This window comes from Colius striatus, chromosome 16, assembly GCF_028858725.1.
Source record: "Colius striatus isolate bColStr4 chromosome 16, bColStr4.1.hap1, whole genome shotgun sequence".
NCBI lineage: Eukaryota > Metazoa > Chordata > Aves > Coliiformes > Coliidae > Colius > Colius striatus.
The window spans coordinates 1,427,123-1,450,058 of NC_084774.1; the positions used below are offsets into that span (position 1 = coordinate 1,427,123).

The following is a 22,936-nucleotide window of genomic DNA, read 5'->3' on the forward strand; positions in this document are numbered from 1 at the left end:
ATGAAATGCCTCTATTTTAAGGTGATTTTTCTTGTGGTTTAGGATTGTCTAAAAGAAGTACTGGAGATTGTGGAGTTGGGCATTTCGGGAAGTAAATCCAAAAACAGTGAGCAAGAGGTCAAGTACAAAGGCGATAAGGAGCCAAACCCTGCATCCATGAGAGTGAAGGACGCTGCTGAAGCGACACTAACGTGGTATGTGTTTGTCAGGGCATGTTTATTGTTTACCATTGCTTTGTCTTAGAGGGTATTGATGAGTTGTTCCCAGCTGGTGAGGTTTGTGTGATGTAGCAAAAACATTTGAAAAGTCATCCAGAAGCTCCCTCTGCTTTACCCTTTGGGCAGGATTGTCCTGTGCTCTGCCTCAGCTGTATCCCCTTCTCCCATTAAAGGTGCTCAACAGCAAAAAGATGTCTGTGATGGCTGTCTTCCCCTCCTGCCAGCTCTCTTCCTTGGAGACCCAAGCCCTTCTGCAGCCCCTGGTGTTCTGTTCTCAGCTGGTGCTCTCCATAGAGAGCAGTTCCCTTTACCTCCTACTAGGGACCTAGTGATTTTATCTTTCCTTTTTCCCTTCTCCTTGCCCTCAGCCTGACAAGACAAGCCGTCCCCACACTCACTGGGAAACTGATAGGCAGTGTCTCACGTGTAACACAGGAGGGAAGGGCACGTGCAGAAGGTGTAAGCTGCTGCAGGACAGGGTGCCATCCTGCCCACAGCATTGGGCCTGTTTTATATATCTGAGAGGTTCTGCTGGAAATGCAGTGACAAATAATGTGTGAGTTAGAGAGGAAGCACAGAGAGGAAATCTAAGCCTTGCTCTAGAGAAGTTAAAGGGCTCTGTTTTACTGGATAAACAGCATGCTGATAGATGAGACAGATTAAGGATGGGTAGGTTAAATGTGCCTTGCAAAAGGCAATAGCTGCTTTCTCGTTTGCTTTGTAATAACATGTTGACTTTTGCTTTTAGTAAAAGTAACTGTTATTTCCAAAGTGAAAACAACTACTTATTGGACCTTGTGGATAAGTCTTTATTATTGCCTAAACGTACTTCTTTTCATTTAGAGAGATGAAGCTGTCTGTTCTCAGAGTGAAGTGGGAAAGTGTGGTGGGGGGCACTTCAATAAACTGATCTTGGTGGTGGTGTTAAGAGTAAATCCCTGAGTTATATCATACCATATTCAGTCTGAAAATTGACAATTCTCATTTCTCTGGTTCCTACCATAGAAATATTCTGTTTCTAAAGGTATTGGGTGGATCTTGTACAACTTGAGATGATGATGTAAATTGGTACTGCTAGAAGCCTCCCAAGGCCATGGCTCTGAGGAGCAGTTAGGCACTGTTGGACCACACTTGGAGGCCTTCTCCCAGGGAAGGTTACCATCTGTGGTGGTCATGCATATGTGAGCCTGGGTCTTTCTTAAAGGGTTTTAAGTTAATATAATCTGTACTTGAAGACAGTCATACCTGGTGTGTTTACCACATCTGCCTTGCGTGTTGGTGTAAGGGAGAGCTAAAGTACAGATGATTATCTCCAATCATCCTGCTGTGGAGGGGTACAGATTTTTGTGCTTCAAAGTATATCTTAGTATCTTTATAACCTTTATAAAGAAACCTTAGTTTCTTCTTCTTTATAACCCTTATAAAGAAACCTTAGTTTCTTTATAACCTATAAAGAAACTCATTCTGTAGGTAGAGTATCCTTTGCAGGTTTTCATGTATGTTCTTCTGAAGTTACTGGCTCTCTGGGAGGGGACAGGCTTTCCCTGACAGAATAGTTGCTATGTCAAGATACAAATGAAGAGTATGAGTGAAGGTCTGTGCTTAAGTGGAAGTTTGACTGCTTAATCTGTCATAATTCTGTTCTCACTTGCAGTATTATGCAGTTACTTGGAGCATTTCCTTCTCCCAGTGGCCCTGCTTCTCCTTGCAGCTTGGTGAATGAAACCACGTTAATTAAATATTCCTGCCTCCCTACCCTGAACAAGCACAGCTTCCGCTACTTCGTTTTGGACAACAGTGTCATCCTGGCCATGCTGGAGCAGCCTCTGGGCAATGAACAGAGTAAGTTCACACTTTCCTTTTTCCTTCTTCCTCTGGTTAAAACTCCCTGTATGGAGCTGCAAAACATAGTGTCTCCCTTACAGTTCAGGGGCTTACCTGTTCTGTGGGTGTGATTGAGCGGTGGTGCTCTGGGATGACGTGGTGGGGAGCAACTTTAATGCCACTGCTAGCCAAAGAGATAGAAACCTATCCAAATTATTCCTGCAGTTGTCTGTCTCTCTTCTAGATCAGGTACTTGCAGCTGGCAAAGTTACTACTGATGGACAAAAGAAATAGCATTATATTTTGAAAACATCCTTGTTCATAAAGAATGAAAACATAAAGGACAGGAGGCTTGGTAGGGATAAATACTCCACAAATGGTTGATGTGACACCTTTATGCTTGCACCATTGCTTTTGCTTGCTTTGGATCTGCTGTTACTAAATGTTTTTGTGAGTGCTTTCAACTCAAATGGTTTTAGTTGCTTAGGAGCTGTTACAACTTTGCCACGTGCCATCCTGTTTTATCAGTGACACCTACTGTAAGGGAGATCGTCTGTTACTAAATTACGTGATGCTTCAAACAGAACAACTGGTCCCCTGCAAGTCTTCATGTATTATGATGTTACCTAACAGGTGAAAATTCTCTCCTATATGTGAGAGAACTCCATGACCAATGATGTAGTCACATCATGTCAGCTGGGTTTAAACCTCCTCAGTTTAATGGATCTGCTGCTCTGCCACAGGTATATTTCCCATATTTATGGACAGGATGGAGTTGTGATTGCACAGATCTTCATGAACTGCCTGAGAGAAGCTGTTATTTTGAGTTGGTGTCCAGGGTGCTCCAGCCTCATTGAGAATTAGTAAATAGATCTTGTAGCAAGTGCTGGTGCTGGGAATGATTGCCACACATCCCCTTGCTGTCTGTTTGAGCAAGCATGTTTCTGACTGGAATGGATTAGAGCATGCCAGAGCAGCTGAGCAATTCTCATCTGTAGTGTGCCTCTGCTAAATGCATTACTGAGGAATGCTGTAGAGCTATTAGAATCTTAAATTAGATTTGTCTTCTCTTGCTGTGCATAACTTGCTTACAGGTCTCCTTTGAATTACAAGATTAATTGCAGTAATGCACAAGTGCATTAGATCACTTTTGAGGCAGATGACTGAAGTGGATGATTGTGGGGAGCTGGTTTGGTTTGTCTGTATATGTGCTTATGTAGCTGTGCTGCACTCTGTACTTCCCATAAAATGCTGGGGAAGGAATGTGTATCTGCTGGTTCCCTGAAGGTGTCAGTTGGTGGTTTACCTGCATAAAAGATAAGTATAAATCATTTTTAAAATAAAAGCTGCAGAGGTATGATGATCTCCCTTCTAAGATGGCTAATACCAGTGGCTTTTTAAGTCTCAAAGGAAGACTGACATCCTGCAGTGTTAAAACCATCATTGTGCAAGTCAAAAAGCTGACCAAGAGTCTGCAGTCCAACCTCCTGCTCTGAACCAGGTCAATGCTGAATTCAGATCAGGGTAATGCAACCTGAACTCAAGTCAGTGGTGAAAACCTATGAGGACGATTTCTCTGGGTCCCTGTTCCCCCTGGTGAAAAATTTTCCCCGATGCAAAGTCAAAATCTTCCCCTGCCTTAGTGTGAGCATCATCTCCTGTCCTGTTCATGTGGCTTTTTGTGGGGGACCTTTGCAGAAGATCATGGAACTGCCTCGGAAGCCTTCTCCCCACATGGTCGTTTATCTCACCTAAATAGGCAGTGTCTGGGCAAACTTTTAATTTCCTGGAGGTAATTTGTAGAGAAACAGTCATCTGCATGAATTGGAAGTTGCTTTTAATGATGCACTGAGCTGGCAGCTACTCAACAGACCACAACATGGACTCATACTTCTCTGCTGCAGGGAGGAGGATCGCTTGCTCCTCACCAGGAGTTGTCTTCAGAGTTAGGGAGGACTTAACCTTGAAAACAAAACCCTCTGCCTTGTTTTTTCTGGTTAAATTATTGCACAGTGAGCTGTTTGCAGTTTGTAATGACATGTTATTCTCTTAACCCATGTGCTTTACAGATGACTCTTTCCCCTCTGTCACGGTTTTGATCCGTGGGACATCTGGAAGATTTGCATGGGCCCAGCAACTCTGTCTTTTACCAAGAGGAGCTAAAGCAAATCAAAAGGTCTCTATCAAAGCCCATAAAGAAATCTTTAACTTAGAGATGTTCAGCAGAAATTCCACTAATGTGAGACAGCCCCACAGAGCTGGTGATTATACATTAAGGCTGAGCCACGGGGCCTTTAGCTGTAGGTAATGTGACACATCTCTGGTGACTCTTTATGACTCATGATGAATATTAAATACAGGCTGTGAAAGTGCTGTTGCCTTCTAGGCTTCTTTAAGGGGAGGGGGCATGCTTTCCTTTTTTTTTCCAAAAGCATCTTCTGACGTGATGGGGCAGCAGACAGTGTATTTAGTGGGTAGGCATGAGTGTTGGTGCTCATTTTAGGATGTCAGGCAAAGCCCTTGCAGCAAAGGGAGCCTGGAGTTGCAGAATGGGATGCTGCAGAGAGAACAACTCATTGAGTCTACAAAGCTCAGTGTTGCAAAGATGGCTGGAAACCTACTGTGAAAACAAAAGTCTACATGACCTTTGGAATGGCTCTGAGAGAGAAAGTGGAGGAGAAATACCCCAGTCTCATTTCACAGTAAAATCCCCTGCTGCAGTTGTCTAGTGGAGTGTGTCCTTCTATCCTTAAAACTCCGTTTGTGGACTTCTCTGCATCTTTAAACACTTCACATGGCCCTCAGTAAAATAAAGGAAATAACAACACAGCTAACATGAGGGCCTGTGAATCTCAGCTGTCATGTCCACGGTTAGATGAGTCTGGTCTCTGCAAAGTGGCCTTGCAGAAGACCCTCACGTGAGGCTTTTCTAGCTGTGCTGTTACTGTAGCCCAGTCTCTTGGCTGAGGAGTGTAGGTCCAAGTGTGCCACAGCAGAGGAGAGGCCATGTCCTGGCTGACCACCTCCTTACCACTTTTAAGGGAACTTTTCCAACTTAAAAGCATTCCGTAACTTGTAACAGCTTTGCCCTCTTGAGGAGTAATTGCTAGTAAATTCTTAAAGCAGCACTGAAGATGTGATTAAAGGTCTTGCTTGGACCTTACACACCTGCAAAGCTGTGCCTGGAACTTCTGTTACACTCACTGGTAACTGCAGTTTTGGAATCATATACTAACAGTTTAGAATGTAATGTAGTAGTAGTGTCAGAATTGCATTAGGATATATTGTGCAGGCAGGTCTGGTGCTCTGGCAGTGCATCTCCCTCCTCAGCCACAGTATTGCTGCTGTTCTCTTCCAGGACTTCTCAGCTTGACTAGTGACTGTCACAGCAGCAGGGTTAGAGTGGCAGCTTCTCAAACAGTTAGAATGGGCTGAAAATAAGGTGTTGCCATGTAAGTTTGTAATTGTTACTGGGATTTGCAGCTGCTTAGAGGTTAAGTGGTAAGCAGGGTTCATAGCTTATTGGAAGTACAGCCACCCAAATGGGCAGAACTATGTCTCTTAACACTTACAGGCACATTTTTCATACAAGTCTGTTATTTTCAAGTACTTAATGTTTTTTAATGATACCTCTCACTAATGGATTACTGTCCTTCTGGTGGTGGGAGGGGAAGGGTGTTTAATACACCTGTTGTATTAAAGTGTTGTCTAGTGATATGATGCCTTGATATAAAAGCTATCCCCCTTTTTGTCAGACTTTTGTCCCAGAACCTCGACCAGCTCCCAAAAATGATGTTGGGTTGAAATACAGCGTGAAGCACCGGCCTTTTCCTGAAGAAGTGGACAAGATCCCCTTTGTGAAAGCTGACTTGAGCATTCCTGATTTGCATGAAATTGTGAATGAGGAGGTAACTCTTAGTCTCTGACTCAGTTCCATTCTTCGGGTTTTTTCTGTTCATGATTCACACACTAATGTCTTTGCTGTAAATAGTTTTACTCTTTAAGATTACTCAAGCTAATGGCATAATAACTCCTGCAAAGTGATGAAATCTGTGTGCTTCTCCAAGAGGATGACTAGCCTTGGATGTGTTTTTTGGGAGGCATTGCTCAACATGCTTTATTACAGGCTCTTCATATCTTGGTGTTGCTAAAAAGCACTGACTTGTATTTTGTTGCTTCTGGGGACATGTAAGAGGCTTTTTTGAGACCTCCTTGGGAAGGAGGGAGGTGAATGTCTCAAAACTGAAGTTTCACAGTTAAAAATGTGTTTCTGCTCACTTCAAAAGGAGAAGCTGTAGCTGATCCTGGATACATAAATTTGCACCAGCTCTCCCAAGCCAACGGGGTGTTGAGATGCTCATTTGTAACTCACGAGGTGCAGTTGATAGTGCTGTAGGAAGCACTGGGGTGGCTGCAGGGGCTGCTGTACCCGTGCCTCAGCTTCCCGAAGCAACCGGGCTGCGTCCTTGGTGAATCTCTGTGGGATCAACGTTTCACACCGTGTTTTTCAGCTCGAGGAGCGCCACGAGAAGCTGAGGAACGGCATGGCCCAGCAGATTGTTTTTGAGACTTCCATAGATCAGAAGAGTGAAGAGGAGTGGCAGAAGAAGAGCTTCCCCGACCCGGTGACGGAGTGCAAGCCCCCGCCACCCGCACAGGAGTTCCAGACAGCGCGCCTCTTCCTCTCCCACTTCGGCTTCCTCTCACTAGAGGCACTGAAGGTGACCTGATACTTCTTAGTGGTGTGCAAACGCTCTCAGTACCTGTGTAGTCTGGCCTGGAAAAGGAAAAAAACCTAGGTTTTGTTAGTAGAAAATCATGTGTGTGATTCCAGCTACCCTTGAGCTGTAGTGTAAGCAGAGAAAGTGCTGGGATGCCACCACTGAGGGCAGGGGTGGGAAGGGCCATGGCTGAAGTTGGCTGTGCTCTGAATAGGTGACTTTCTGTATTTTTGCTGAGGGTACATAAACTATCACATCCACACATTCATACCTGGAATAACTTCCTCAGCTTTGATCACATTTGGGGTAGTACTTGAGGAGTTTCTGAAATTACTGCCTTGGAACTTCTGCTCCAGAGGTGACTGTGCTGGAGTGGTTTAATCATCAGTAAACACTTGGGAGCACGTACAGGTTGTAGAACTTTTTCAAGTTAAAATACCAACAATTTGTAGAGGTGATCCATATTCTTAATTCAAAATTCTACATCTTGCCCATGAATTCTCTTTTATTTGTTACCTTTCCTTCCAGGAAACCATCAACAAAAGTAGGCAATGGAGCTTTTGCAAAAGCTATGTCTGAGATTTAGTGTTGAACATATTATTGGTGTATATAGGTTAATAAATACAAAGTTACTGTGTGACTGTGTATGGCTCAGATGTTTTGGAAGTGCTCCTTTTGTTATGGTAGAGAACATTTTGCTCAAAATGAGTGTTATGTCCATTTTGCTGACAAAATAGAGTTTTTATTTAATGAGAAGAGTAGAATGCAACCAGTTGTCAGACTGCTGTGCCTGCTGTTACTTGTCATACAGCAAGGATTATGTTCCATCAGAAATTTGTGTGATTTTTGCCCTTGGAAAAGGGAAATACTCTTTTTATGCTTTAAGGGATTATTACTGAAGCCATAAAGACCTTTTTCAGTTGGGAAAGATGTTAAAGCTGTTGCACTCTTACCTATTGGATAGGAACCCACTAACAGTCGTCTACCTCCTCACCTGATTGCACTTGACTCTGCTCTTCCTGGGTTTTTCGATGACCTTGGCTACTTGGATTTACTACCATGTCGTCCCTTTGATACTGTTTTCATCTTCTACATGAAGGCAGGCCAGAAAACAAGCCAGGAGGTAAGTGGAATTGTAGAGTGTCAACTAGCCTGTGTTGTCTTGTTTCTAGTAATCCTCAAGTGAATAAAGCATCACTGCTAGTGACTAGAGTGGAGTCTCAGAACCAGGATTCTGGGCTTTGTATCTGTTTGCAGTGTGAACTCTAACAACTCACTGCCTGCTCTTTTAGTCTGTACATTGAAGCACGTTACCCACATTTAGGATTGTTGTAGCATCTTTTTTATGTCTATCTTTTTAATTAAATATATTAATAGTATTGTTGTTACCTATTCTGTCTTTATTGCCCTTACTTGTAGCATTCAGAGTCATATCAGAAATGCATTTCGTGTTTGTTGGCTCAGCTTGCAGGGAAGGATGCACCTGGCTCCAGCAATGTGCAGTGTCCACGTAGTTTGTTTTAATTCTTATGTTAAAACAGATGTTAAAGGAATTAAAAACTCTTTGCAATTAAGATAGTAGTGTTGCTTTGTTACCTTGTGCTGTTTACATTCAGATGTGATTAGGTTAACCAGGTTCATTTGTGCAAATCTAAATTGTGGCTTCATCAAACTGTGACCTAGAAACTCATTAGGATAGAGAGCCTATGGGCTCATGGTTTGTTTCTATAGTACCTTCTCCTCATTCCATTCATAGTTCTCATAGCAAAGAGTACAAGGGAAGCTTCCATCATGAATTCTTGTGTGGTGATCTCATGTTACGGGCAGTGTACAGATGACCGCCTACTTCTTCGTGGAGTACATTAATTCTTGAAACCAGGATCATGCTGTCTGGGAGCTTTCAAGTTGAAGTTCAGAGCAGGCAGTGTGCAGTCTTTCCATCTCCAAAGTCAGCTTTGCCTTTCAGCTGAAAGGTGCTCTTGCTGAGCTAGCAGAGAATTCCTTTTTCCGACCTGATGCTCACGTGCTCTGATGGATTTAGATGGGAGATTTAATCCTGCAGAACTTGCCAGCCTTGGGAAACCTTAAAATGGGTTTTGCCGTGTAGATTTAAGAAAATCTTGTGTTTGGGAGATTCTGGACATATTTAGACACAGTGTAAAGATGCCATTTCTGCTTCAAGACCCCTGGACATCTCACTGGGGTTCCTAAACCTTTTAGGCTGTGCAAAGTCACAATGGCAGTCAAGTTACAACATGCTTGTTTCAGTGGAGCTGAGATATTGATACATCTCCCCTCTTTGGAAGGTCCTGTGATTTATTTCTGTCCTGTTTAGTTTTCAATGTTAGCAATGAAGAGAGGGAGGGAGATCAAAGCCACGTTGTATCTGGCTTCTGCTTTGAGCAGGACTGGCTGCCTGATCCTACTCGACTGTCTCTGTGTGTGAGTTCATGCCACTTCAGCTCCGGCCCTCATTCTGTTCTGAGGTGCCCCCCTGTCCTTGCACAAGGAGTGGTGGCAGCTGTGTTTTAGCTGGTGCTGCAGAGTCCAGGGTAGTGGCATCTGGCCTGCTGGTTATTGCATTAGGCTCAAATGTTTTTCTGTGGTGGTAGGCTTTTACAGTTGACAAAGGGTCTTGTGGCATTTGTTTATACAGGGTAAGGAAACTGCCTGCATGCTTTTTACATCATTATACTTCACATTATTAAATGTCCTTTGAAAATATGCCTTTGTGTGTGCTTTACTGTAAATTCTTGCTTTGAATGGGTTCATGTAGTTGTTTAAAGCCTGAGCTTGCCTCTCTTCTGAAATTGTCACAGCACTTACCTGGATTCACTGTGAAGCAGTGTCTCAGTAATGAGAAGAATATTTCCATGCAGTGTGTTTAGTCATTGTACAAGGCACTAGGATGGGTTGCCAGGAGTGTGTGGATACAAGGAACCTCCTGGAAGCTTTCCTTCCAGCCTCTCTCCCTGTCGCTGCAGTTTCTCCTCAGCTGGAGCCTGTGCCCCATGTACTGCCTCACACAAACCAAAAGCAGAGACACTCCTGCCACAGACACAGTTCTGATGCGTTGCACAGCATTCTGTTCCACAAATCCCGGTGGTTCTGGTAGATCAAACCCTCATGAGTGCCTTGCTGCTGTTTGCTGAAGGCCTGAACGTTCACCAGATCACAGTGGGATGCAAATGGCTTGTGGATGCAGAAACATCCCAACTCGTTATCAGAAACAGGATTGAGATTTAGAGTGAACATTACAGTGAGACATTTGATTAACATGCATGCTCTGAACGTGGTTTGCAATATCTGTGTCATACCTTAATGTGCAGTGAGGCCTGCCTTGTGCATCGCTGGGTGTCCTGGGCAGGTGAGCAGGGATGAGACACCTCAGCAATTTCACCTCAGTTTAGTACTGAAAGTTGTCCAGAAAATTCTCATGCTACGTTTTTGGTTAATGCAGATTCTGCATGAGCTGATAAATCTCAAAGTAGCACTGTTTGAGAGGCTTGGGCAATGATGGCAGAAAGATCAGTTGGGCGTAGGGTGTCGCCAGGCGCGATGGCAGGAGGGAGCAGTGTCCACATCGAAAATCTGAACTCCCAGGCTTGCTGAGTATTTGGGCAAAACCATGTTGGTGTGCTACAAAACTTGAATTAAAGAAGTAGTGAGGAAGAGGGCTGCTTCCTGGCATCTCCTGTACCCACCACAGTGCTGCTGGTTGTTTCAGATCCTGAAGAACATGGAGTCTTCCAGGATTGTTCAGCCACACTTCCTGGAGTTCTTGCTGTCCCTTGGCTGGTCCGTTGATGTGGGGAAGCACCCTGGGTGGACTGGCCATGTCTCAACAAGCTGGTCAATCAATAGCTGCAGTGATGAAGAGGGACTTGAACAAGGTAAGAGAGAGTAAACGGTGTGACACTCAATTGAATTGTTTAGGCTCCTTTAGGAGACAATTAATTGGAGGTTTCTTGCTCCTGGATGCCTGGCTGGTATCTGGATTTTCCTTTATCAATGCTGATGTTTACTAGAGAGGAAAGTGTAAATGTCAGATTAAGCTTCAAGTCAAAGTGACCAAAACTAATGTCTGTATGTTGTTGGGAGGAGGTAGCCAGGGTAAGGAATACCTCTGTGGCACGCTTTAGCAGGCTTGGTGAGCCTTTAGTATGTTACCCAAAACCATTATTCGAGTGGGTCAGATACAGGTGGTGCCAAAGCGCCTGGAAATACTGTCTGATTTTTGGTGTTCTGTAAGAGGCTTGAAATGCTGCCTGTTTGGTAGTGTTCTCTAAGTGGACTGAAGATGTTGACTAGTAAGTTGGCCTCGTGGTCATGCTTGGTAAGCAGTAAGGAAAACAAGCTGTGGATTGTAGGTCACGGTGCTTGGAGCCCACACACAGCTCCTCTGTCCTGCTTGATTCACTTTGCTTTTTTCCACTAGAGCACCTCCTCCTCTGGGCTTGTCATATACCACCCTCTCCTCATTCTGTCAACCACAATGATCCTCAGGGTAGGGAACTGCCATCCCAGGGTGGTGAACTGGAGATTGGGTTGGTTTCTGCCTTGAACTACTTGATTGATTACCCAGGGCTTTTGATAGTTAGAACTGTTTCCCTGAGAGGGTGTCAGCCCTGTGCCAGGCTGCCCAGGGAGCTGGGGCAGTGCCCAGCTCTGGAGGGATCCCAAAGCCATGCAACTGAGGGCTGTGGGTCAGTTCTGGGCTGGGCAGTGTGAGGGCAGGGCTGGGACTGCAGCAGCTTCAAGGGCTTTAACAACCAAAATGGTGTTGTGATTCTAGAATAGCTTTCAGTGAGATGTGATTAAAAGACGTTCACGGGCATATGCTTGGACTTTATTTCCCTGCACGCTCCCAAAAGCAGCCAGGTTCTTCAGCAGTTGGTTTTGGGCTGTGATGCTGCTCCCTGAGAGCAGGAATGCTTCCCTGATGATGAAGCAATGCCCAGGGGTTCCTGTGTGCCTCTGGCCAGCTGTCTGTCAGCGTGTAGAATTTCACTGCTCCCCTGCTCTTGCTGAGGCACTTGTCCCAGAAGCCCTACTGGAAACCAGATCAGAGACATCATTCAGCTCAGTCTTTGCTAGTCTTTCTGGAGGTGGTATGGGGAAGGAAGTGTGTGTGTGTGTGTGTAACTTGCAGCGTGGCTCCACCAAAAATTGCTCTCTGTGCTACACAGACTTGATGTACTGGCCAAGTGTGATGAGGGAATAAATGGGAGTGAGGAGCTTTCTTGTGTTCAGTTTGATTAAAGAGAGCTTTTTTCCGAACTCTCCTTGGCAGAGGAAGGAACACAGAGGAGAAATTGTAGAAACTGACTTGAATACTGGAATAGTATCAGACTGACATTACAAATACCAGACTCCTTTGGAAATGTAATGACTGAATGATGTTTGTTGGAGAGAATGGTTAGAAATAGCTACTAGATAAATGTCTTGAGACAGACCCGTTCCCTCGGATTGAGTAGCCTGGTAAGATAGGGTATGCAGTACAACGGGAATATGTTCAGAATAAACCCTCTCCCAACCCAAAATGCCCCTTCCTTCAGGACAGAGCTTTTCTGAGAAGGGTTGTTAGCCACGAGATTTGACTGTGGAATCTTTGTGTTTCAAAATGAGGTTTGTATGAATTCTTCTCCGTGATTGCACCTTATATTTGAAGGTCTAAGCTAATGTGTCAAGTAGAGCTTCCTTTTGAATAACCTTTTCCTTTTATGTTCATTTCAGATGATCTAATTATTACAGAAGATGTTGGGGCAAGTATTTTCAATGGGCAGAAGAAGGTGCTGTATTATGCAGACGCCCTGACAGAAATAGCTTTTGTTGTCCCATCAGCTGTGGAATCCCTAAGTAAGATCACTTCTGTACATTCTGTGTAACAAAACATGTTGGTTTGGGTTTTGTAAAGACCTCTTTCAAAAGCAAAACCTAAGATAGCTAACTAGTGATGTGTCTAGCAAGGTGCTTGTCAGAAGGTGTTGAGATTATGCCATCCTAATGCATAGACTCCTTCCTAAGGCAGTATCCATTCTGTGCCCCACTTTGCCAACCTAAGCCTCAGGCTGTCGTTTGTCCCACAGCATTGCTGTTATCCTGACTGCATCAGCTCAGATGCATGGGTGATGTGTTTTGGGTTTTTCTCCCTTCTCACTGACATGCACGTGGAGGAGCATGTGCACAGCTGCTGTGTGAGGGAGAAGCAGCTTTCGTGGTATCTTTTGTGTGCAGAAGATCCTTGGAATAAAAGGGCTGTGAGGAAATGATAGCCACAGGAAAGAGGAAACTGGATTCCATGGGAAATGGATGGGACACTTCTAAATCCATGGGAGTGCTTTAATTGCAGTCTGTTTCTGGGATGACTGGCAGTTGTCTGCTGCTGAATGCTCCTCCTGCTTTTGAGAGCTGTATTGATTTGCCTCTAAAGCTGTGTGTTTAGTTTCAAAAACCTTAACAACCTTCTTCAGTTTCAAAGCCTTCCACGTGATGACAGCTTAAGATTTTTTAGCAGAAGAAAAGACAAAACCCACCTTTCTTCTTATGGCTTGCAGCTGATTCACTGGAAAGCAATGTCTCTGACCAAGAAAGTGACTCCAACATGGATCTGCTGCCAGGAATAGTCAAGCAGCCATCTCTGACACTTGAACTCTTCCCCAATCATACAGACAATCTCAACCCCTCTCAGCGGGTAAGGAGAAAGTTCCATGGGGAAGTGACATCCCTTTGGTTGGTTTTGGGTTGGTTTGTTTGTGCTTTTGTGGGTTTAGATTTTGGGGGAGAGGGGTTCCCTCTTACCCACCCAAGAAGCACACTGACAATGCTATAGCATTTCAGAGTCGTGTATGATTTGGTTTCCTAGCCTTCAGAGCTGCTTGTTCCTAGCCATTAATCTTTAACATCTGTTCTGGTCCTGCCTGAATTTGCACCTGCAGTAAGAGATTGCAAGATTATGTGTATTAAATATAAACCCTAAACATGCCAAGTAATAATGCTCAGCATACTGAACTCTTGAAATGCAAGCAGGAACTACAAAGTAATTCAGTGCTGAATCCACACTTGGAAATGTAGGATGTATGGGTGGATGTGGACACTTTTGGTAGCTACCCAGTTTAAAATGCTGTGTGTCAGTTGTGTCTCGAGTACCGGGTGTGAAGTTGCTTTTGTTGTGGTAGCAAAGCAGAAACCCATGAGCTGCTGTAATAGCAAAGGGTTTACAATTGCACAGAGTCATCTTCCAAGTGTATGCTGAGTTACTGATTTAAGGTCTTTGGGAATGTTAAGAAAAACTTCAATACATTCCATCTTCAAAAGCTGGTTGATGTTGTGAACATAAACCCTGTAGAGAGCCAGGTGGCTGCTGCTCGGGGGTAGTGCCCCTGCAGCCGCCCCATCTCAGCGCCTCACAGTCTGTGCCCGTCTGAGCTCTGAAACACCACGGAGCAACTGTGGAAATGCTTGTTGAGTGCATTACTGGACTCATGGTGTTTGCAATTGCTGCTCTTCCTTTCTGTTCAAACAGCTCAGTCCTACATCCAAATCCAAGAGGGGGCCTCAGGGCAGGACCATTCCACCGATGGGACCTGAAACCAAAGTGTATGTGGTCTGGGTGGAGCGTTACGATGATATCGGTGCGTAGAAGTGTTTGTTGTTCACTAAAGTAATGACAGGGCAGGAACCAGAGGAAAAACTCTGTTCCATTCCTCTGTGAAGTGCTGAATCCTTATTAAGGTCTGTAACTGACACTGAAGATTCTAAACCAGGTCTTTGATGTTGGAGTGGTGTTGGCAGTACACCTGAAGAGCCGTCATGCGCTGCCTTCCTAAGCTTGTCACACTAGGCAAGTGTGCATCCCTGGTTTTGAGATGCTCTCGCTCTCTTCTCAGAGTGCATCTGTTATTCTTCCTTTAAAAAAAAGACTTCTGAGACCTGCTGCCTCTGTGCTGTGAGGGATCATCATCATTCTCCTTGGGTTGGTGGTACCTTTGAAACGTTCTGTTTCGCTCGTTCCTGCAGAGGGTCCCCTGTTCTGTGCTCAGGGTGCCTGCCTCATGTGGTACAGCCCAGCTTCCTTTCTTTGTTCACACAGGGTCCTGCCCCTTGTGCAACTTGACATTTCTTAGTTTGTCTTTTCCTCTGAGTGACCTGGGAGAGTCTCAGCTTTGCTCATCCTGTTACAGCTGTGGTGTGGGCAGTGGTGGGCAGCTGGCTATGGGGCTTGAGGAGTCCTTTGTCCCCAGGAGCTCCCTGTATGCTGTTTCTAAGCCAAGGCCTGGCTTCAGCATTGTGCAAAAGCCTCTCTGCACTGAGCTAGCCCAACAGGGTCTGTAATAATGGCCAGTAACCCATACTTGGGTCCGTCTGTGCCTTCTGTTCCTGATTCCCAGCCTGGCAGAAAGAGTGGACCTTAAATAAGCCCTTGGCTTCTCCCAGAAGAAAGCGACCAAGAGAATGGGAGCCATCAAGAGTAAGATTCCTGTAAAGTGCAGGTGCAAACTCTTAAGATGACCTTATCCACAGCATGTCCCTCAGAGCTTTACTGGGATCAGGAGACAGACGTCTAGTTCTGCAGCATCATTTCCTTACCCTGACGTTGGCCCAGAGGTTGCTCCCTTAGCTTCAGGAGCCCCTCAGCTCCAAAACTGCTGTCCCTGAACAATTTCTTTTTTGGGTGGTAGCTAAAGCTAGTTCATACAGAGGCAGCAGCTGTGCTACACAGGCATGTTTCTGCTTGGCTGCTTCTTTCAGCAGCCGTAGGAGTATCTCAGAGCTGTAAGCCTGAAGCTGAAGAAATGGGTTTGTGAGCCTCAGTAAGCATGGCATTTGAATTTCAAGGCAGGAAGGGGCTCTTGAAAGTGGCCCTATTTATGTTCCTGATGTTCTTGACTTTTGCCTTGTGGTTCTGGTGCATCTTTAAATCTGGCCAGGAAAATCTGTCCCTCTTAGTGTATAAGATACCTGCCTTCCCTCCTGTGTCATCTCCCAGCCTGTCCATGGCCCTCCATGCTGTCCCTCTGGTAGCTCCAGCTTTTGTTGTGTGCTCTTGGCATCCCAGCTCTGATGGCAAAAGGTGTTTCAGGCCTTATACTGGAAAAGACAAGGGCACTGTCCTGCTGTCTGAACTGCAACTCAACATCTCTGTTCCTGCCCCTAAAGGAGGCAATGGGAAGTGTCACGTTCCTTTCCAGGGATTTGAGTTCTTACTGCTTCCTGCACCTTCATTTTGGACCTGATGATCTTAAAGGTCTTTTCCAACCAAAACAATTCCCTGATTATCCAGTAGCTTGGTGCCACATGCCTGGCAGCAGAGTTGCAGGTGACAGCGGGGTCTGCAGAGCTTGGGTGTGAGGATCAGGGAGTGCCCTGTTTTGTTGCTCGAGGGAACTGGAGGTGTGAGTTGGCAGCATTGTTGGAAAGTCCCAGCGCTGTTCTTGGGGCTGATTTCTTGTGGATAGGTGAAGATGCTGTTGAGTAATAATTTGGAAGCAATTTCTATGATTGGAGCACTTCACCTCTTTCCTGCTTTCACTGTTCTGGAGATTTTGACCTTTGGGATTGAGAGAATCGAGGTTCTGTGACATGTTACCTGATGTGCAGGATGACTGGGGTGTGTCTACACACTCCATCAATGCTTAAGCTCAGCAACCAGTGCATCACCAGCAGTGCAGGAACATCCATGCTGTAAATGCTTGAGGCCTGCCCTGTTCTGACTGATACTAAATAATCTTTCTTTGTACAAAACCAAAGCAAAACAAACAAACAAAACCCCAAAACTGAGGTAGATGAACTTTGTTCAGTGCATTCTCTTCTTACAGAAAACTTCCCCCTCCCTGATCTGGTGTCTGAGACCACCACTGGTGTGGAAACTACAGCCAATAGTAGCACTTCCCTAAGGTAAGACTGCTCTCCTTTTCATTCTTTCTGGTGGTTCCTGTGGACAGAGCTTTAGGCTGCGCCCAAGTACAAGTCATGGCTGAAATTGTTCGTGTTCAGCTTTCACAGGCAATCCTCAAAGCTCTGGGCTTTCATGCTAAAAAACAAAGGAGTTTCCTCTGGATTTTTGTTGTTGTTGAAAAAATGAAACGGGGTTTTTCTCACTACAGTTTAAACATAAATTAGGAACAGAAAGTGTGCAGTTTTTATCTGGAGTCTGTGATGAGCTTCCCTCCCAATTTACTCCCTTGTGAAGGCAGTTAGTGATACAAACATGCTGAGGCTCAAAGCCCTGCCTGCAGGACTCTCAAATTCTGTGGTGACAAAAGATCATAGTAACAGTACAGCTGATAGAACCCATCTGAAGTCTGGAGGAGGCACACAGGAGTCCTGCTGGGTTAGCCACAAGACATATTTTAACATTCTTTTAACACTTAAAGTGGTCATTTTTCATCTACAGCTTAATTAAAACAGTGCTGTACAAGTGATTGAACAGTTGTGGGTTTTTTTCTCCCCCTTTAGATCTACCATTCCTGAGAAGGAAGTCCCTGTGATCTTCATCCATCCTTTAAACACTGGCTTGTTCAGGATAAAACTGCAAGGAGCAACTGGGAAATTCAATATGGTTATCCCCTTGGTGGATGGAATGATAGTCAGTAGGAGAGCTCTTGGTAAGCTGAAGACTTTTAGGACCCTCATGGTTTGATTTTCCTTTTTAAAAAGAATAATAATCTATGTGCAAGAGACATGGTGTGGAGTGTGGCACAGGAGGGCAAAGGGCAGCTGGCTGCTTGCAGCAGGAGGGGCAGGGGGAGGCTGCTGGGGCAGGAGGAAAGGGCAGTGCCTCAAACGGGAGATCTGACATGGGAGCCCCACATTTGGCACCCAGAGCCAAGGTGCCACCTGGCTGCCAGAGGCTGCTGCTGGGTTCTTGTGCTGCTGCAGTGATGTGTTTGTTCCTTCTGCTCTAGAAGCCAGAGAGGGATTCCAAGCCATGGCAGCGGAGGGTCTCCTCATGTGTCCAACACAAACACTTAACCTCCCATGCAGAGGCACGTGTTCAGAGGTCCTTGTGTGCTATCTGCATGGATTTATGGATCTGCCTGGGTGTCTCTGCTGCTAGAGCTTCAGTAACTGGAAGTCTCCTTCCAGTGACAGCAAAATGAATGAAGGAACATCAGGATACTTGTACATAAAGCTAAGGTTGTTTGGGGTCTGTTGAGGGTGACTTTCAGGTTCTGGTTTTTGCATACCTAATTCAGTGATGGGGAACTTGAAGCCAGACTGTGCCTTTAGGTAACATTTGTGAATTCAGGTGATGACAGTGCCTTGTACTGAAGAGAATCAGGTGTGTTTTCCTAGAGTTGGGCTGATTTTTCAGCTGCATCGAGACATAATGAGACTTGTCTCCAAGTTCAGCAGATGGGGCTTGTGTGCAAGCAGGATTCAGGTGCTCTAAATAAGACACTGTTTCTGCCTGCAAGAAGGGCTGTAAGAAACAGCAACAGGGTTAACAGGCACTAAATTCATTAGAGGCATACGAATTTCGTTTCAGAATGAAATAGGATCAAGTCTGTTTTGGTTCCCAGGAGCCTCCCTGACACATACAGGGGTAGGAGTTAGCGAGGTCGCAGCAGAGACAGAGCTGTGTGGAGAAGAGAAACCTGTTTCCATACACACATCAAGTCTTTTCTCCTTCCCTGTTCCAAGGGGAAGGCTCTGCAGTTCCTGCTGGAAATAGGTGCTGATGGGAACCTTTTCCCCCTGGCATTACCCAGTGTGAGCTGTGGGCCCGTGCAGGAGCCAGGGCACTGTGAATCCCGTTTGCTGCCTGGGATTCTTTCCCCTCTCAGTCCTGAGGCTGCTCTTGTGGGCAGTAGCTTGACTCTGCAGAGCAGAGGGATCTTCCTCCTCCAGCCAGTACAGGCTGCCACTGGCTTAATCCCCTTCTTTTTGAGTATCCTTTCAGACCTGGGGACTGTGGCTTATCTCTTACCAACCGCACCTTGGGGGAAGTTCTTGACTCCGTGGTCTGAGCGGCTCCCCTGGGTTCCTACGTGGGACAGAACCCAAAATTGCCTTTAGCTGTGAAGCCAGCAAAAGGGGCACAGGCTTCAGTTTGTTTAAACTTGTGTCAAACATGGTTTGTTTTTCAGGTTTTCTAGTGAGACAGACAGTCATAAATATCTGTCGGAGGAAGAGGCTGGAAAGTGACTCGTACAACCCGCCGCACGTCCGGCGGAAACAGAAGATAGCAGACATTGTCAATAAGTACAGGAACAGGCAGCTGGAGCCAGAGTTTTATACCTCACTTTTCCAGGAGGTTGGGCTCAAGAACTGCAACCCCTAGGTCGGTATCCTTCCAGGACAATTAGATCAGAGCTTGGTGGCAGTTACAAAACCAAGAGCGCCGCATTTCCTCGGCCTTGCGGAGTTTGGGAGGTGGTGTTGTAGCAGGAGGCAGCAGATTCCTGTGGGAGGGAGGAATGGGACGTGAATCCAAAACACTGCAGTTGGGATATTGACTGAACTCACCTACCCTCAAAAGAGCTCTTAATTCTGGTCTTCCTGGATGCTAGCAACGTAATCTCTTCACCCAATCATCTACTCCAAACTAATTAAGAACTGTGTCTCATTCTGTGAGAGGAAAACAATCAAAGCAAAGCCATCTCTGTATATAAGGATGGAAAACAAAGTGCAAACACACCTGCCTTGAGACATCTCACGACACCCCTGTGTTAAAGGAGACAGGAGCAGGGACTCTTCTTTGAGGAGAGGGTCTGCTTCAGAGCATTTACCGGCCCTGCAAGAACCTACAAGACATTTTCACCCCCCTTCTGAGCTCAGCAGAAGATCCTTTGCTGCTTTCTTAGCCCATCTACGTACCAAAAGCAAGAGGAGGAAGATTGCTTGGGAAACATCAGGCTGTGAAAGATGCAGCCACTGGGTTGTGTTTGACATTTCCCTCTGTGGCTGGGAGCAGGTCTGCACAGGGACCTGCTGTCACCCTGACAGCAACCAGCACCTGAAGTTACCTGACTTGCCAACACAAGTCATTGCTGGAGGAGAGCTCTTGGTGGTGTCAGAATGAGGTGATGATGATCAGGGCTGTTGCAAAATGTCACCTTTTAAATTTTAGTAGCTTCATTTTTTAATTGTTTTTATGCAAGTCCCGAATTTGTTTGGCAGTGTCTGTGTCACCTACTCACTGTTTCCAGAAAAAGCAGAAGCATCACTTGCTTTCCTTCCATTGGACTGAAATCTGAGATTCTGGGGCTGCTGCCTGCCTGATATTTATAGCCTGAGCAGTTTTCACAGCTTCTACAACACTTTGCAGAAGCTCCTGTTAAACAGCCTAAAACAACTCAAACAGCAAGTGCAGAAATTCTTCCTTTCCCCTGTTCATTCTGTGAAAGCCCCTTCGGGGTTCCAGCCTCAGGTGGCTTTGCAGCTCCTGGTGCTCAGCAGCAGCAGTTCCCTCACCCCCAGGGCACCAATTGCAGACTGTGTTTTCTTATGTTGGGGACCTTAAGGATGTGCTGGGCAAAGCTGTCCTCAGCTCCCAGTCTGACCCTTGGCGTGGGCAGCCCTGGGAGCTGCTCCCAGCTCCTGTCACAGTGGGGGATGAGATTTGGGGTCCTTTTGCCTTCCAGCACGCAGGTAATGTCAGAGTGGGTGTGAGTTGGGGTGGGGGAGCCCCTCACCTGCTTCCACAAGTGGCTTTGTTGGTTTAGGAGGTGCACTGCACTGATCCCTGTCAGTCACTTACTTTTGGTGTTCCAGAGTCACTTTTTGTGCAATGGTTTTGAGCTGAGAGAGTCTTAATGGTTTCACTACAGCTTCCCTGCTGAGAACATACCCTCATCCTGACTTTCCATGGGCTTCTTCCCAAAGAGCTAATGGAAACACAGGCTCCTAAAACACAGTGAAAGGACTTTTAGGGTGTCAGCCAGAGGGGCTTTGAGTGAGTGTGCTTGTAGTGAGGGATAAGCATGGTAGGCTCTCTGCTCAGGAGCTCTGGTGGTTGATCCAGATGAGCCACACGTGCAAGAGTGAGACCACATAAAGGAAGAAAGCACACTGACCTGAGCAGCAGGGCTGGGCCAGGCTGGGGTGAGGCCCTGGGGCCACAGGGCTGGAGGAGCTTGGGAGGCAGAGCTGTGAAGGACACCAGGGCAGCTTCACTCCTCTGCCACTCCCTTGCCCCTATCAGGTGAGTGCACAGACACTAAATTTACCCACACTTTGTATGTACCTATTGGAATGGCCACACACTTTACTGCCTGGGTCTAGAGGGCACAACCACTGCATGTGTAACAAAGAACCGCCATGAGCAAGCTGCTGTCTGCACAGTGTCAGGGGGCTCAGGGGCCCCAGCCTGGGCCTGGGGAGCTGGGGAAGACCCCACTCAGGCCCTGGGCACAGCCAGCAGGGTGAGATGGGGGCACTGGGGGGAACCCAGACTGCCCTCCCCAACAACCCAGCCAGCCCCCAGGCTGCCTGCAGCATTGCTGCTCCCAGAGCTCTGTCTGGGCTGGAGGAGAGGCCTGAGCCAGTTTCCCTGTTGGTCCAGAGTGTGGGCACAGTGCTCCCGGGGCCAGGAGTAGCTTGCAGGAGCCCTGAGAGGTGACTTTAGGGTCTTACTGATGCTGCTGGCATTGGGATAGGGCTGGTTCAGGTGGGAGCACACAGCTGGGGTGGGGCCTGGCCATGGGGGCTGCCTCTGGCCCTTGCTGGGGTACCAGCATGGAACTGGGTGTTGAGCATGGAAACGTGGCAGGGCCAGAACCGTGGGCTCAGCCCGCTGGGCTGGGGGCTGCAGCAGCGGCTGCCCCTGGCAGAGCCGGGCGGGGGGAATGTCCCTCCTGTGCACAGGCAGGTCTGTCACCACAGCCAAAAGTGTGGGAAAACAATGGGAGGGTGAAATTCTGGTCCTGGCAAAGCTGGTGGCCCAACTCTGGTGGCTTCACCAGTCCAAGGTACAGCCTCGAGCTTTTTGTTTTCCACACAAGGGTCACAGCAAGTGAGATTTATTTCAGTTGTGATTGCAGGACTGTGTTAAGAAGAGAGACTCTTCCCCCCACGCTTCAGCTTTCAGCTCTGGGTCTGGGGGCTGTGCTGAGGTGGCTTAGTGCAGGGGCCACAAGAGCCCGAGGTGCAGGCAGGGGGTAAGGGCTGCAGTGGGGCTGCTCTGCTCCCAGAGCTGGCTGGCTGGGGTCAGAATGCTGCTCTGAACAAGGGCATTCTTCCAAGGGGACCCTGGGAAACACACTGCTGAAAGCACAGGCGTTGCAGTACCTTAATAGAGCCTCTCTTAGAGACAGTTGTTGGAGGTAGTTTTGTAAGCAGCTCTGCAGCGGGAGCAGGGAGGGGGCTGGGGAGGGCTGTGGGCAGCAGCACGGGGGTGACGGCGCTTCTGCCATCCCAGAACTAAACCCAGCAGCCAGATTGGATGTGAGGTACTGGTTGTGTAACTGGGGGCTGGCTCTGAAGGCAAACATGGGCCCTTTCCACATGGGTTTGAGCAGAAGCAGGGAGCACCAGACACCATGTGCTTTGAGCCACACACAGTTTCTCTGGGTTTCTGTATGTTGCCAAGACATGATCTTTTTGTTCCTCTTGTATTTTAATGTAAATATTCCTGGCTCTCAGTTGTAAAGTAAAGGCAAACTGTAAATATGAAGATGTGAACTATGTTCCCTTGTCTCTAGTACTTTATCTCTTACTGTTGAGGGACGGCACACAAAGGCTTGTTTGTATTTATGCCAACTCTTTGTCCAGGAGAAACACATCAAATACTGAATGTAACACAATTAGTCCAATAAATTTTAAAGATTCTTATCTAGTAACTCTGCAGGTGTCAGTCTTCAGTATTTCCTCATGCCTTGGGTTGGAATTGGGAGCCAGGGCCACGGGCCCCAGGGACACAGCGGGTGGATGTGGCAGCAGCAGCTCTGGCAGCGGTGCCCCGGGAAAGGACGTTCCGGCTCAGCACAGGGGGCTGGAGGCAGGGAGCTGGGGCTTGCCCAGGAGAGATGAGGCTCCTGCAGGGCTCCTGGGCACAGGGCTCAGCCCCACGGTTCCAGCTGAGGGGTTAAACGCAGCGTGGGGTGCTGGGAGTGGTGGAGAGGGCTCTTGGGGCCACGAGGGCTGAGGATAAAGGGTTTGACTTGGTTGTTGAGATGAGAAGGGGGCAGCAGGGCAGGGGAGGGCGAGTCTTACACAGGCCCTGCCTCC

The 22,936-nt window shown here is 46.8% G+C and overlaps 1 protein-coding gene across 3 annotated transcripts in view; it reads left to right on the top strand.

Annotated features, from left to right (window-relative positions):
* Positions 1-22,548, top strand: part of RALGAPB (Ral GTPase activating protein non-catalytic subunit beta) — a 62,120-nt gene extending 39,572 nt beyond the window's left edge. For all 3 annotated transcript variants that reach the window (XM_062008803.1, XM_062008805.1, XM_062008804.1), the window contains exons 18-30: positions 43-194; positions 1,873-2,060; positions 4,112-4,218; positions 5,798-5,950; positions 6,554-6,763; positions 7,728-7,886; positions 10,491-10,656; positions 12,500-12,622; positions 13,321-13,457; positions 14,289-14,397; positions 16,582-16,660; positions 17,222-17,370; positions 18,856-22,548. In XM_062008803.1, the coding sequence (XP_061864787.1) occupies positions 43-194; positions 1,873-2,060; positions 4,112-4,218; positions 5,798-5,950; positions 6,554-6,763; positions 7,728-7,886; positions 10,491-10,656; positions 12,500-12,622; positions 13,321-13,457; positions 14,289-14,397; positions 16,582-16,660; positions 17,222-17,370; positions 18,856-19,049 (1,926 nt within the window). In that variant the 3' untranslated portion in view covers positions 19,050-22,548. The remainder of the gene's footprint in view (positions 1-42; positions 195-1,872; positions 2,061-4,111; positions 4,219-5,797; positions 5,951-6,553; positions 6,764-7,727; positions 7,887-10,490; positions 10,657-12,499; positions 12,623-13,320; positions 13,458-14,288; positions 14,398-16,581; positions 16,661-17,221; positions 17,371-18,855) is intronic.
* Positions 22,549-22,936: the final 388 nt, after the last annotated feature.